The sequence below is a fragment of the Fusarium fujikuroi genome, chromosome FFUJ_chr03, assembly GCF_900079805.1.
Source record: "Fusarium fujikuroi IMI 58289 draft genome, chromosome FFUJ_chr03".
Lineage (NCBI taxonomy): Eukaryota > Fungi > Ascomycota > Sordariomycetes > Hypocreales > Nectriaceae > Fusarium > Fusarium fujikuroi.
The window spans coordinates 176591-189568 of NC_036624.1; the positions used below are offsets into that span (position 1 = coordinate 176591).

The window sequence follows — 12978 nt, forward strand, 5'->3', positions numbered from 1 at the left end:
CTTTCCGAGATTGACATTTCGGTTCTGGACCTGTCTCCGAGAATGAGTTTAGGGTACTTCGGCATTTTCTTCGGAGAAGGCCTGCTTAGCAAAAGAACGATTGGCTCCGAACTTCAACTTCGGAGCAGCTAAGCCCTATAGGGAAGGTCATGGCGATTGTCAAGCCCCCACGACTGCGGGGAATGTCCCTACCCTCCATTGATCAGTGATGTCTTCCGAAGTTGACAATTCAAGTGAGCCCTTTCATGTTCGGGAGCCACTCAGTTCGCGGTTCTCCTCGCATCCGTGACATAAAATGACAGGGCCCGGAAAAGCCGCATGCTGTTGGACATGCAAAATTAGGCATGTCAAATGTGACGGGGCACCAACGGCTTGTTTCCAATGCACCAGCAGAGAGATTCAGTGCCACGGATATGGATCGATGCCTATATGGCTAGACGGAGGCCCAAATGAAAGGCAGGAGAAGCAGCGCATCAAGCTGGCTGTAAAGAAGAACTTTAGAGAGAGAAAGAGCCTCCAGGCACGTCGACTGAGAGATCACAATCGGACCGCAAATCAAGGACAGAGCCTATCAAGCATCGCTGAACAAGGCAATCAAACTGGCAACGCTGCTCAACGTAAGTGTTTTGTATCGCGATGGAGAGCTATGCTCACGTCATCAGCAAATGCCATCTTAAGAAACGAGCCATCGCCAATCTTGACTCCTCAATCCTTGCAGAGCCGGGTCCTCTCAGGGCAGTCATTCGCCGAGCCACTTCACTACGATGAAGCCAGTCTCCTGATGCACTACCTAGACCATGTGTTTCCATACCAATACCCTTTTTTTGACAAAGCAAGGCTGTCTCGAGGCTGGCTGCTATGGCTTCTCAGCAAAAATGGGCCTCTCTATCGAGCATCCATGGGCCTCGCAGCGTTGCATCAGCGATCATTATTAGGCAAGACAAACAACCATCATCTTGAACTAGAGTTCCATACCAAAGCGGTCAGGCAGTTACAGGACTTTCTTGTGTCCATTGATATCAATGAGCTGCGGCCTGAGAACGAGACTCTGGTCGAAATTATCACTTGCGGTATCGCTCTCATCAGCTTTGAGGTAAACTTGTGTCAAGTTGACCAAAACGAGTGCTAAAAGACAACAGGTCCTTCGAGGCAGTTCAACAGACTGGCAGCCGCATTTGAGCGCCATGTCCTCCATAGCAGCCATGATGCATAATCAGCCTCGACTTCTGCATTCTGTAGATCAGCATCCTACCCCTCTCTTCGAGGGGAAAGCCAACGCCGCCATGGCTTTTCATCTACCGGTCCTGCTTTGGATGGATTTATTAGCCTGTGTAGCCACGCGGGAGGCACCGAAACTTCCATACGATGAATGGCTAGGACCTAACTGCACATTCCAGCTTGCACATATAATGGGCTGCCACAACTCAGTAATGAAAGGCATAGGAGACATCGCAACATTGAGTCAGTGGAAGTCTGATGGTGCCGAAAAAGGCACTCTCGACCTTGAGAGTTTGCAGAAGAAAAAACAATTGATTGAAGATGAACTGGAGAGCGTCATGGATACAACCCCTATGGCCTCAATGGGATCTCAAGGAATCTCTTCCATGATCCAATCATTCAGTCACATGAAGTCCGAGCAGCGGCCTGAGCAAGATTCTGTCACTCGCATATTTGCTGCTGCGGCATTGTCTCAGCTCGCTTCTTTCACTGCCGAGGTCTCAAACAATATCTCAATGACTGTAGTGAGGAGAAGCGTAAGCCGAGTGATTCTAGAGATTAAAATGGCACCCCAAATAGTGTCCCCTCGGCACCTGAGCTGGCCGATCTGCGTTGCTGGTTGCCTGGCGGATCAAGACCAACAGCCATTCTTTGAAGCCTTGCTGAGCACTGTACTATCTGAAGGAACTGGTATGATAGGGAACTGTGGAACTGTTCGAGATATCTTGCGAGCCTGTTGGAGAAATAAGGCCGAGCAGCCGGATCAACAGTGGGACTGTAGTAGTACTATGAAGCAGTTGGATATCTACGCCCTTCTCATATAAGGTCAAAAACAAACTTCCTGGCTTCAAAAAGCCTTCAGGGTTGCTCTTTCATTACCAGGGTCGTATAGGTATATTAAGGTGATTAGAACTAGACTTAAGCTGTCAATAATTGCTCATAAAATCCACCAAATCCAAGCTCCTTATTATGCAAATGGATCTCAAGAATCCAGTGCCTCTTATTCCCATCCTTGCCAACCGTGTTCATAGAGTTGTTATTCCCTTTCGCGATGTAAAGGGTAATCTTGTCCTTAGGAATGCGTTCATGCGGAAAAGACCCGACAATATGTCCCGCAATCGGCGCACCAAACTCAAAACCCTCCTTCTCAGCAGCTACCTTGGCAATATTGTAGAGTTGTTCTCCTGTCATGTCTGGATTTTCGCAGTACTTGGCTTTGACGTCGATCCAGATTGGCTCGAGGGCGTCGCGCAGCTTGATCTTGTTAGGGTCGCTTCCCAATACAAAGGTGCGGCCAAAATCAGCCTCCCACTCTTCAAAGACAGGTCCAAGGTCCACGACGAGGATGTCGTCTTGTTCAATTATTCTGTCGGGTGGGTTATCCTCGAATGGCCTCAATGTGTTGGGTCCACTGCGAATCACTCGTTTATGCCAATGAGTCCTCACACCATGACGCTCAGCACCGAGAGCATGGATTTCGTTGTTCAACTCTTTCTCGCTGATGCCAGGGCGGATGAGGCTTTTCTCAATCTCATCGAATAGCTCGATAGCCTTTTTCTCGGCATCTCGAAGTGAGGCCGCGCGTTGTTCTTCAGCTGACATTTGTGAAATTGTGACTCTTTTTGGTAGAATAAGGTGTGACAGGACAACGAAGGTGATTGTGATGCGCTGGACCACTCATAGTGATGTTATTTGTAACCGGTAGAAAGCTGACATAACCAAAAGTTGTCGGCGGAATGATTATGCGGTTGTCTGTCAATGGACTGGTTTGTTCTAATCGCCATATTTGGGATAGGGCTCTCCGCTGTCGGACTGCCTTGGAATATTTCTGCGCCCTACGCGGGTTTAAACGATGTTCAGCTTGTTCAACCTGTTGCATTAACTGGATAAGTCACAGAGATCAAGTCGGTCAAACTGCTTTGGTTATAATTCAAGATAGTAGCAAAAGGCAGCGAATACTCCGAGGATCCCGAGTACCCATCAAGTTGTCAGTCGAAGCAACAACGGACATCTTCGTGTTTAGAAGGGAAAGCACAGCACATTGGAATTGGCGCGGAGAGATCGGGGTTGTATTTGCCATATCGAAAGATGCCACTAGTAAGATCTTGAGATGCACAGTTCAGGAAATGCATATCAGAAGTAACAACAACATGGCTCTTAAGGACGATTTATTTGCTGCCAAGTTCTACATGGAGTATATAGTGTTGTATATGAACGTTGATTGCGACAAGATTGCATTGTCGTTTGATACAAAAGATGTGCAAAAAGCAGAAGAGACCTTCCCAGGAGACGTCTCATGCCATCGAGGGTATATAGTCTGTGGTGAAATATGTAAGTGTCGCACTCGGAAGGACAAAGATAAAGGCTGGCGCCTGCAAGGAAAGATCGGACGAGTTTTGGCCTCCATCTGGGAGTGAAAAGCATGAACAGCGATGATAGGATCATCAGTCCCACTGAGCTTCGAGCACCTTGGACTCCGGTTCCCACTGGTTTATGGGGTCGTCGTTGGGATATCCGACGTATTGGACGAAGTATTCAGTTCCCTTCCCGTTCTCCCTGCGGCGGTGAGCATACAGAATTCGAGCGGGACACGTCTCCCTGATGCCTTGTGCATCTCTTCCGCCAACCTTTTGCCAGTAGGCCAGGAGCTTTCCTTCATCGCGTTCATGGACAAGTCTCTCGTCAACCCAACCCTCCCATCGGGCCCTGGACTTCGAGCCCTTGATAAACAAGGCCACGAAAGGGCCATCCTTGTCGCCAACAGTATCGACCTTGTGCTTGAGAATTAAAAGGTTGTGATGGACGGATTCCATTGCTGTCTTATGTTAGACTCTCTATGCGGTATCTAGAGCAGAGTATTGGGACTTACGACTGGGGGTGATAGTCCAAGAATTGGGAGAGGAAATGTTATGGGGCATTTCAGATGTGTCAGTAGTGAGGGAGTTGCTGCTGCTGTACTGTGTATTCTCGAAATAGTAAGGGCAATTAATTATGATAGACGGTTGGTATTGGTGGCTGTAGTATGAAAAGGAGATATATAGTGTTGGAGATTCTGAGAAATGTAAAGACAAATGTCGTTGATGGTGATGTTTGTGTTATTCTGGGCACTTTCAGACCAGATTGTTGAGAATAAATGTAAAGTTCTGAAGAATGGTGAGAATGAGAAGGAAGATAAAACTCGTCAGGACTCGGGGACAAGGCGAGCTTTTATAGCTGTATTGCCAACCTTTGCTCGTGACTGGGCTCATTGCCACCCCACAGACTTCTGTTATTGAAGTTATTTGCGAGATCACACGACGATATCAAAGTTAAAGTTGAGTAGCACCATACAGAGCAGAAAGGCAGGGATTTCTTAACTCTCAAGACCGAAAGTTTAAATCGCAGAGTGGCCAAGAAGCCTTGACATCTCTGTCTTCATTGGACATCTATCAAAACGCGATTGTAGCTCTATATTCAGAGTTGGGGCATTGTATACACCGTGGTCGACCCATTGGCCAGAGTTCTGTAAGACCTTTCGGTTGCGAGAGTCTCCCATGTCGATTCAAGTTTTCATAGAGCTTATTTTAGGAACGTCTATGTTAACAAGTACCAGAGATGGTCGTGTCACAAAGCTTACCTCATAATCAGGGTTCATGCAGTTCCAGAACAAAATTATATACGCAGGGTCGCCTGGTACACACAGTATCTCATGCATAAGCTTCAGGGGTCAAGCCAATAGATGTAGATGTTTTGTCACAACCAATTTCTTCGATGGTTGATAGCTGTGTTGCATCGTGCCGTGACTATTTGAGATTTCCCTAACTTCCTCCTTTGCCACTCGCTTGGTTTGCAGTATTCAAAGTGGAAGCTGAGCCTGAAGATATGGGTCTGTCATGGGAGTCAGTCTGGGAAGCGAAGCCTTTCCGCCTTTCAGGAGCCATCACCCGCAAACATAAGCTAAACGCTAATGAGACTGAGCTCATAGCCTAGTGTTGCATGCATAATATGCTCGATGTTTAATTTCTCCACCTGAGATCAAGTCTTCATAAAAAGTTTGGACACAGAAGCCTCGGGATTGCCCTATATGACGATGACTATGGTACCTCAGACTGGGCCTAGGTCATCTTCCATAGAGCAGTAGATCTTCGTTATTCCACTTCACCTGAATTTGCTACTTGTCTACTGCACTACGGCCCGTTCAGTAGGTCTTCATCAGGCTCTAAATATGGTCACCAGGATTCTATTTCTAGGCGCATGAATGTCAATTTTACACGGAGATTCAAGAAGTTATTGGGCAGTGCAGCCCTTGTTCACGAGAAAAAAGGATTTGCCCCAAGAAGAGGCAGGGACCCCGAATAGAGAATAAAGTTCTGGATATGATCAGTATCGATCAGGAGCTTCTCTTCGTTTGAGGCTTTCTCGGAGTCTACATGGCTAGTACGGATGGAATCCTGGCAAGACCTTTCTCCGTTCGATGCCGGGAAGTTTCTGAACCACGATTGTCTCGGCAGTATTTTAATTCCGACCCGGCATTTATTTATCATCCTTTGCTCAATTAAGGGGCTTTCTATCCGCACAGCCGCCCGTCTTTGACTAATCTACATTATTATACTGCCAATTCTTTACTGTTATGGGTACCACGCAGTTTCATAAATAGTCTCTGTACCTCCCGGAATATCTCTTATCATCCATCATCTATCTCTCATTGATTGTATCTGGATAGACATACACCTTTATCAACAGAAGAAGCAAAAGAAACAAAACACGAAGACCATGGCTATTATTGCTGTCGCTGGAGGCGCCGGAAAGCTCGGCCGCGCGATTGTTGAAGCGATCGTCGAAAAGGGTCAGGATACCGTGGTGGTCCTGGCTCGAGAGGTAATTATATCACATTACAAAACCTGACAGGAAGAGATCTGACACATGTTCCAGGCCAAAGAGTTACAAGGAGCGAAGGTTATCGCTGTCGATTACACCGACGTCGATAAACTTGCTGCGACGCTCAATACCAACAGCATTGAAATCGTCATATCCACCATCAACGCCTTAGATGACGTTTCGGCCGAGCTGAACTTGATCCAAGCAGCGGAGAAATCAGCATCTACGAAACGATACATCCCCAGTATTTATGGCATACAATACACTGAAGAGTCAGTGCTGCAATGCCATGTCACTCAAACCTTAGAACAAGGCTAACCTTCGAGCGTAGGATCGCATCGTATTTTCCCATCGCTCGGGCCAAGCGCGGTGTCATTGCTGCCTTGGAGGCAACCTCGACACTCGAGTACACTGTCGTTTACAACGGCTTCTTCGCCGACACCTGGGTTCTCCCCAAGGTCAAGTCTTACCAAAGCCCTTTCGCTCTAGTTGTCGACGTCGCCAACAATTTCGCCGCCATTCCCGGATCTGGCGACGAGCTTGTAACTTTCACTCATACCTTTGACATCGCGCGCTTTATCGCGTTCCTTGTTGGCGCTGCCCAATGGGACAAGGCGTCGTATGTGATTGGAGACAAGGTCTCGTGGAATCAATTCGTGCAATACGCCGAGGAGGCCAAGGGCGTCAAGTTCACGATCACGCATGACTCGATCGAGGACCTCAAGGCCGGTAGGGTCACAGAGCTGCCCTCTCACCCGCAGATGTATCCCTTCTTCCCCAAGCAGATGCTCCAGGGCTTCTGTGCTGCTTTTGGTCGCATGTTTGCTGAAGGGGAGTTCGACCTCAAGCCTGAGCGTACGCTCAATGAGGCGTTCCCTGAGGTCAAGGCGCGAAAGATCAAGGACCTTCTCTTTGAGGCTTGGGGAAAGTAGATTCAGCAGTAGCTAGCTTATCAATAATTGAGTCCTGGTTGACAGGAAGGAATTTGTGGGGAATAAGCATTCCTTGTCTATGATTACTAAGTGATGTCGGGTGTATTTTAATTCCGACCCTTGTGACATTTGACTAATCAATTGGGTCGATTTTAGAAACAACGCCAACCTCAAAGACAAGCATGAAACCCCTTGACTCTTTATTCTATGATACCCTCTATCAGTAATTCGAACTACTGAGCGAGCGGAATGGATATTCAAGACGCGCGGGCCGTCGCTGATGGAACAGGCCGACGAACTGGGAATGTAAGCCCCCGCAGCCATACGTCTTACCCTGCAGGACTAAATCCAATAGGCTTGTGTTCCGTGTAGAGGCAGCAAAGTACGATGTGACGGCAAATTACCGAGTTGCCAAAGATGCTTAAATCGAAAGATGACATGCCACTACGGTGAGCGGAGAGGTAGGGGGCGTGGCAAAAGGTGCGTTCCGTTACAACATGAGGGACTCAATCGTTGATTGCCAATAGCAAGCAGTACATCAAAACACTCGAGGAACGACTAAAGACTGTCGAAGTTGCACTAAAAGGCTCCCCTACAGTGAATCTCGATGTAAGTCCAGGGTCTGTAGATCCTGGACACTCTGATGAGATATCCGATAGCCATGAGACAACAGCGGCTGATCAAATTCAGTCCCTGCCGTCGGCATGGCCAGAAGAGGTCACCAGCACCATAATCCATGCTCAGAAGAACAACATCAACCCTGAACGAAAAGTTTTCGCCCCACTCCCCCTGACAGAGTACATTTTACACTTGATACCCCACGCCTTAGAAGACATGTATGAAGCACAGTCGCTCTTCAGTACCGACGATGTTTTGAAGCTTTTCAATGAGCAGTATTCAGCGGGCCCATCAAACTGTCACGCTAATCCTACTCGTTGGGCCACGCTGAACGCTCTACTTGCTACTGGCATTCAATGGAAAGCTGACAATAAGGCAATAAAAGACTTGTACCCTCTTTCATGGGCATACTTCAAAAATGCCTCTTTCATTTTCCCAGAGATCGCCATGCACGGTGACGGTATCGACTCCGGTCAAGCGCTGATTGCTATGGCTTTGTTTATGAGGGGCACTGCTGACGCCCGCGCATTTACGGCACTACTATCCGCGGCGGCGCATGCTGGCTACAGTGTTGGCTTGCACTTGGAAGATATTCATGGGTCAAACAACGTGATCGACATAGAAAGGCGCAAGGGGCTTTTCTGGATGATATACGTGCTCCGATGCAATGCGTCGCTCAACCTTGACCTTCCCGCCCCGTACGAAGAAGTTGATACCGAGCTCCCATCACAGGGCCTCGTAACAGACGCTGGTCCCAGTACAGATCTACTGAGGCATATGTCATCATTGGCACAGGTTCAGTCGAGAATAAGTCGATGCTCGCGTCGTGCCTCGTCACTCTCTAAGAACTGTGATAAGATGATCCAGGATCTTGTTGAATTGGATATCGACCTCGAGTCATGGAGGACAGGACTGCCTTCAGACGTTCAGCCTACAGCATTAGACCAAGTGGACAATCTCGGCACCATACAGCTCCACTTTGCCTACTATGCTTCTACTTGGAAACTGTATACAGCCATCGGGAAGCACTATAATGTCCCTCTCACACTGATCGAACGAGATTCGCCAAATTTGCATCTGAGTACACTTCTCCCCACACATAGTGCCCGAGCCACAATCTCCTTACTTCAAGGTCTATACTCACAGCCATTGGCGTCTTTATGGTAAGCGCCTGCCTGATTATATATTTCGTATACTGATATCTCAGGCAAATGATCTGCTACCCAATCTGCGCTGTTCTGATCCTCTTGACAGCAGTGCTCAATGGTCCTGGAGATTCAGAGGTGCCGTTGAACGTCGAATCAATTAGGACATTCGCCGTGTTTCTTCAAACCTTCCAAGACCGAGAGGAATGTGATCTGAATGGTCTTATCGAGTTTTGCTCCAAGCTGTACGATGTTGCGTCGTTTGCACAACGCAGTTCAGCAGATCTGTCGAACCAGAGTGAAGATGACACCCAAGGAGTATGGGGCCAGTATGCAGTAAGTCTGAATCACACGAAATTTCAACTCTGCTGACCTCTTAGGACTTGCGTATCCGCCTTTCAGGTTCTCAAGACCCCATGCTACTCGCGCAGGGCCTCCTTACCAATATGCCGCTTCTGGGCGCGAAGGCAACAGAAGTGTTCTCCGGCATAGTAGCAGAGGCCAGGGAAGATGGGTTCACGCGGCTTGTGCCCAATGTACTCAAACCCAGCTCTTTCAACTTCTTTGCCAAGCAATAGACAATCAGCGAAATCAGCGCATCAGCACCAGCCACGTTTTAGCCATCTGTCCAACCCAACCATATCCTTTGGCGCTCAAGCCTGTCAAATATAAACCATTTGCTGAATTTGATTCCACTCCCTAATCATAGTACCCAGCTTGTCCTTTAGTAATCGCTTCGCCCATCGCTCCCATCCACGATGTCTCCCTCTTATGGTATTGCACATAGCAATAAACGTCGGCCCCGTGATTGGTGTCATTTCTCACAATTGGTTGATGATAATAACACTCTGCATCTAATTCTTTCAATAAATGTCCTCCTTTATTGACTTCAGATCTCGAAGGTCTGATTCAGTAACTCTGAGAACTAAACCCTTGTCACGAAACAACATATACGAGTCAAACTGCATTGCCTGATGTGGCTCAGCCAGCTGGAAGTCGAAGTGGCGAAAGAGCTAGGGTTCTCGTTAGCATCCGAGCAATTACATCGGTTTGGTCCGTACCTCGAAGAAAATCTTATTCAGCTCCATTAAGGCGATCGGCTTCCCCAAACAACTCCATCTCCCAAGCCCAAAGGTCAATTCGACATCTCGCTTTAGCTTCGCACTTGTCTTATCATCAACCTCCGTGAATCTCTCTGGTCTGAAGATGTGAGCATCCTTGCCAAACAAGGTCTCTGAGCGGAGGAGCCCTGAGAAATTCATTCCTATGTTGGTGCCTGCAGGGAGATATGTTCCGTTATGGAATTCACCGCCAGTTGGAACCTCCTTGAAACTCATGTTCGTCGAGACAGAGCGTATTCGAAGACACTCATATACAACAGCCTGTTCACATCTTTAGTTATGTTGCAACTAATAAATCATATTACGAACCTGTACATATGGCAGAAAAAGCGATTCTGCGTTGCTGATTGGTCTCGAAGCCCATCCTTCACGGATAGCGTTTGCGATCTCTTTCTTCAAGGCCGAATAGACGTGGGGTGTGGCAAGGATGTGAAGCATGCCTGCTCTGAGAACGGATGCCGTGGTGTCCGAGCCTGCAACGAACATGAATATTGACTCAATCTCGCATTCATCTTTGCTTAACCCGTGCTTCTTGAATGAACTCTTCAGGGAGTATTAGTAAGGCTCTAAAACTCCTCAATCGGGAGATAAAAGAGACTCACGAGCATATCCCGCTTGACTTGGCCATCACCATAGTAGAATTCCTCAACAACCTTATTGGTAAGGCCCATCATTTTCCCTATTCCTTTCTTGTCTTTGATACTCGGACCAAACAGCCAGAGAAAGAGGGGAGAGAAGACAATATTCCGAAGCCATGGAACGTCGGTTGTTAACGAAACAACAGGCAGATAATCGTTCAGCGTGTCGAAGAAAGAGTGCATGTCTTCGTCTCTGTTCAAGCAGCCAAATTCCTGGCCTAGCGCAAGGCGGGAGATGACGTCTAAAGTAAAGAGGCCTGCGGTTTTTGACCATACAAGCGGACGGAACTCTTTAGGCTTAGATATATATTTATCCTGTATCAGATGGATGAGGTTCATGATCTGCTCATCAACAGCAACTTCCGGACCCATTGTTTCTTTTCCACTGTAACCATAGATAAGCTTTGCTTTCATTTTGTCATGGGCTATCGGGTCCCTCATCATGAAAAGAGACTCATGCCAGGGATTCAATCGGGAACCGCTGTACGATGCTCCTTTAGCATATGAGCTTTTTGTGCCGTTGATTCTGCGCAATAACTCCAGATCATCCGTAAAAACCTCGTAGGGGCCGACCCTGACTATAGGGCCATATTTCTTATTGAGCTCAAGATGAGCCTGGTATTGTTTGCCACTGAGCGCTAATCGGGCAAGCCAAAAATATGAAAACTTGGCTAAGAAAGGCCCGGGTATATGACGTAGACGATGCCATGCTATAATAGAAGATACGATGTACCAAGCGATGATGGCCAGAGCGGCAGCCCACCAATGGTTGGATGTAAAGTGCTCAAGAAGCATATTGATGAGTTGTCTTCGGTTTGATAAGGAACAGAGGAGATTGAACAGCCTGAAGAATTGGTAGGGCTGGAATCATATACCCAGAGGCATGGTTTAAATCCCTCTCGGTGGCGGCGATAATCCCAGATTCGGCGGCGGGAGTATGCAAGCTGACCTTGGCTTTGATGCAGCAGTGATATATTACTGGAGTGTTTCAGAATGTTATGGGCCGTTGTGACTGTTCTGGTCTACCTGCATATCTAGCGCTGCGGCACCGAGATATTTTTTTAAACTCGCTCCGTTATCTACCCCTCCCGAGTGAGGCCATTCATACTGAATCTGGAAATTCTATCGGGCAGTTCAAACCGAGTAGTCATCATCAAGGCACGCTCCATGTTTTGTTTTTAAATTTTATTGAACGCGAGTATCCAAAATACGCATCCTATTCATCTCGCAGCGCAGCCGAGATTGCCTTCATGCCTATTTCAAGCTCCTCCCGAGTAGGCCATCCATAGCCAAGCCTGAAGAAGCTATCGGACATTTCAAACCAATGACCAGGTCCAACATATGTCGCATGCGTATTGAGGAGCTTCTCGTAGAACGCCGAAAATCCGCCCTTAGGTTCCTTCTTAATACGAGGAAAGCAGACGACGCCACCAGTCGGCTTGACCCATTCCAGCAGCTCCTCACTTTCGATCCAAGACTCTACCATCTGAAGTCGGACCCTCATCTCATTCGTTGTGTCGCCCAAGATTTTCTCACGTCGGGACAGGACATCGATTGCAATCCACTCGTTGATGACACTGCCACTGATGCTGATCTGTTCCTTGGCAGCGAGGAACGTTTCCTGGAGGGTCTTGTTGGTGGTGATAAGCCAACCGATGCGGACTCCAGGCATACCAAAGGACTTTGAAAGTGAGCAGACGCTCAGAACATGATCGCCCAAAGAGGCGGCGACAGGGAGCTTTTCGGCAAAAGCAATGTCCCGGTATGTCTCATCGACAAGTAGGAGAACACCCTTGTTCTTTGTGATAGCAACAAGTTTGTCGAGTGCCTCCCGAGAGAGTGTAGAGCCGGTAGGGTTATGTGGGCATGTCACGGACACAATACGAGTGTTGGACTTGATAGCAGCCTCAACCTGATCGATGTTGGGCTGGAAGTCATTCTCAAAAGTGACATCGATGTATGAGATCTCGCAGCCAACAGCCTTTGGAGTTTCCAGGTTGGTTGCGTAGTTGGGTCGTACTACGACAAGATGATTACGCTCTGAGTCCGGGGTGCTACCCAATTGAGAGGTCGTGATGATGAACAGCGCACCGGCAGCCCCTGAGGTAATGAGAATGTCGTCTTCACTCACGCCAGCATCGTCGGCGATGAGCTTTCGCAACTTGGTCTCGCCGCGGTGCTCATTGTAAAGGAGCGTAAGATTTGGGAGCCTGATGTCCAGTGACTCCAGAGTCTGGTCGGTAACGGAGCTTTCTGAGAGGTTGTACTTGATCTTGTCGTAGCCGTACTCCTCGGGCGACTCTATCTCGATGGGCATGCGCTCAAACTTCATTTTTTCGTGAGGTGAGGTAGGGTAGATGATTTGTGTTCAAATATTGAGACACAGGATGCTTGAAGTACTTGATGGTTGTAAAAAATGGCAGACACATTGTTGGCGAGGGCTTATAGC

General features: G+C 47.9%; 7 protein-coding genes; 3 read left to right on the forward strand and 4 right to left on the reverse strand.

Moving 5' to 3' along the window:
* Window positions 1-421: 421 nt before the first annotated feature.
* On the forward strand, window positions 422-2042 carry FFUJ_02149 (related to C6 zink-finger protein PRO1A; the record flags this gene model as incomplete). XM_023573846.1 has 4 exons in its annotated part: window positions 422-617; window positions 663-1093; window positions 1140-1451; window positions 1509-2042. 4 exons carry the CDS (start codon window positions 422-424, stop codon window positions 2040-2042), a joined length of 1473 nt encoding a protein of 490 aa, XP_023427301.1.
* Window positions 2043-2136: 94 nt separating this feature from the next.
* FFUJ_02150 (uncharacterized protein) lies at window positions 2137-2820 on the reverse strand (the record flags this gene model as incomplete). Its single annotated transcript, XM_023573847.1, has 1 exon — window positions 2137-2820. The coding sequence occupies one exon, from the start codon at window positions 2818-2820 to the stop codon at window positions 2137-2139; it is 684 nt and encodes a 227-aa protein (XP_023427302.1).
* Window positions 2821-3662: 842 nt separating this feature from the next.
* Window positions 3663-4136, reverse strand: FFUJ_02151 (uncharacterized protein; the record flags this gene model as incomplete). XM_023573848.1 has 2 exons in its annotated part: window positions 3663-4033; window positions 4088-4136. 2 exons carry the CDS (start codon window positions 4134-4136, stop codon window positions 3663-3665), a joined length of 420 nt encoding a protein of 139 aa, XP_023427303.1.
* A 1834-nt stretch (window positions 4137-5970) lies between these two features.
* On the forward strand, window positions 5971-7007 carry FFUJ_02152 (uncharacterized protein; the record flags this gene model as incomplete). XM_023573849.1 has 3 exons in its annotated part: window positions 5971-6075; window positions 6130-6347; window positions 6407-7007. The coding sequence occupies 3 exons, from the start codon at window positions 5971-5973 to the stop codon at window positions 7005-7007; spliced, it is 924 nt and encodes a 307-aa protein (XP_023427304.1).
* Window positions 7008-7440: 433 nt separating this feature from the next.
* FFUJ_02153 (related to transcriptional activator Mut3p) lies at window positions 7441-9348 on the forward strand (the record flags this gene model as incomplete). XM_023573850.1 has 4 exons in its annotated part: window positions 7441-7487; window positions 7535-8788; window positions 8833-9106; window positions 9151-9348. 4 exons carry the CDS (start codon window positions 7441-7443, stop codon window positions 9346-9348), a joined length of 1773 nt encoding a protein of 590 aa, XP_023427305.1.
* A 285-nt stretch (window positions 9349-9633) lies between these two features.
* On the reverse strand, window positions 9634-11324 carry FFUJ_02154 (related to pisatin demethylase; the record flags this gene model as incomplete). XM_023573852.1 has 4 exons in its annotated part: window positions 9634-9783; window positions 9832-10152; window positions 10201-10434; window positions 10494-11324. 4 exons carry the CDS (start codon window positions 11322-11324, stop codon window positions 9634-9636), a joined length of 1536 nt encoding a protein of 511 aa, XP_023427306.1.
* A 421-nt stretch (window positions 11325-11745) lies between these two features.
* On the reverse strand, window positions 11746-12861 carry FFUJ_02155 (related to transaminase type I; the record flags this gene model as incomplete). Its single annotated transcript, XM_023573853.1, has 1 exon — window positions 11746-12861. The coding sequence occupies one exon, from the start codon at window positions 12859-12861 to the stop codon at window positions 11746-11748; it is 1116 nt and encodes a 371-aa protein (XP_023427307.1).
* Between the last annotated feature and the right edge of the window lie 117 nt (window positions 12862-12978).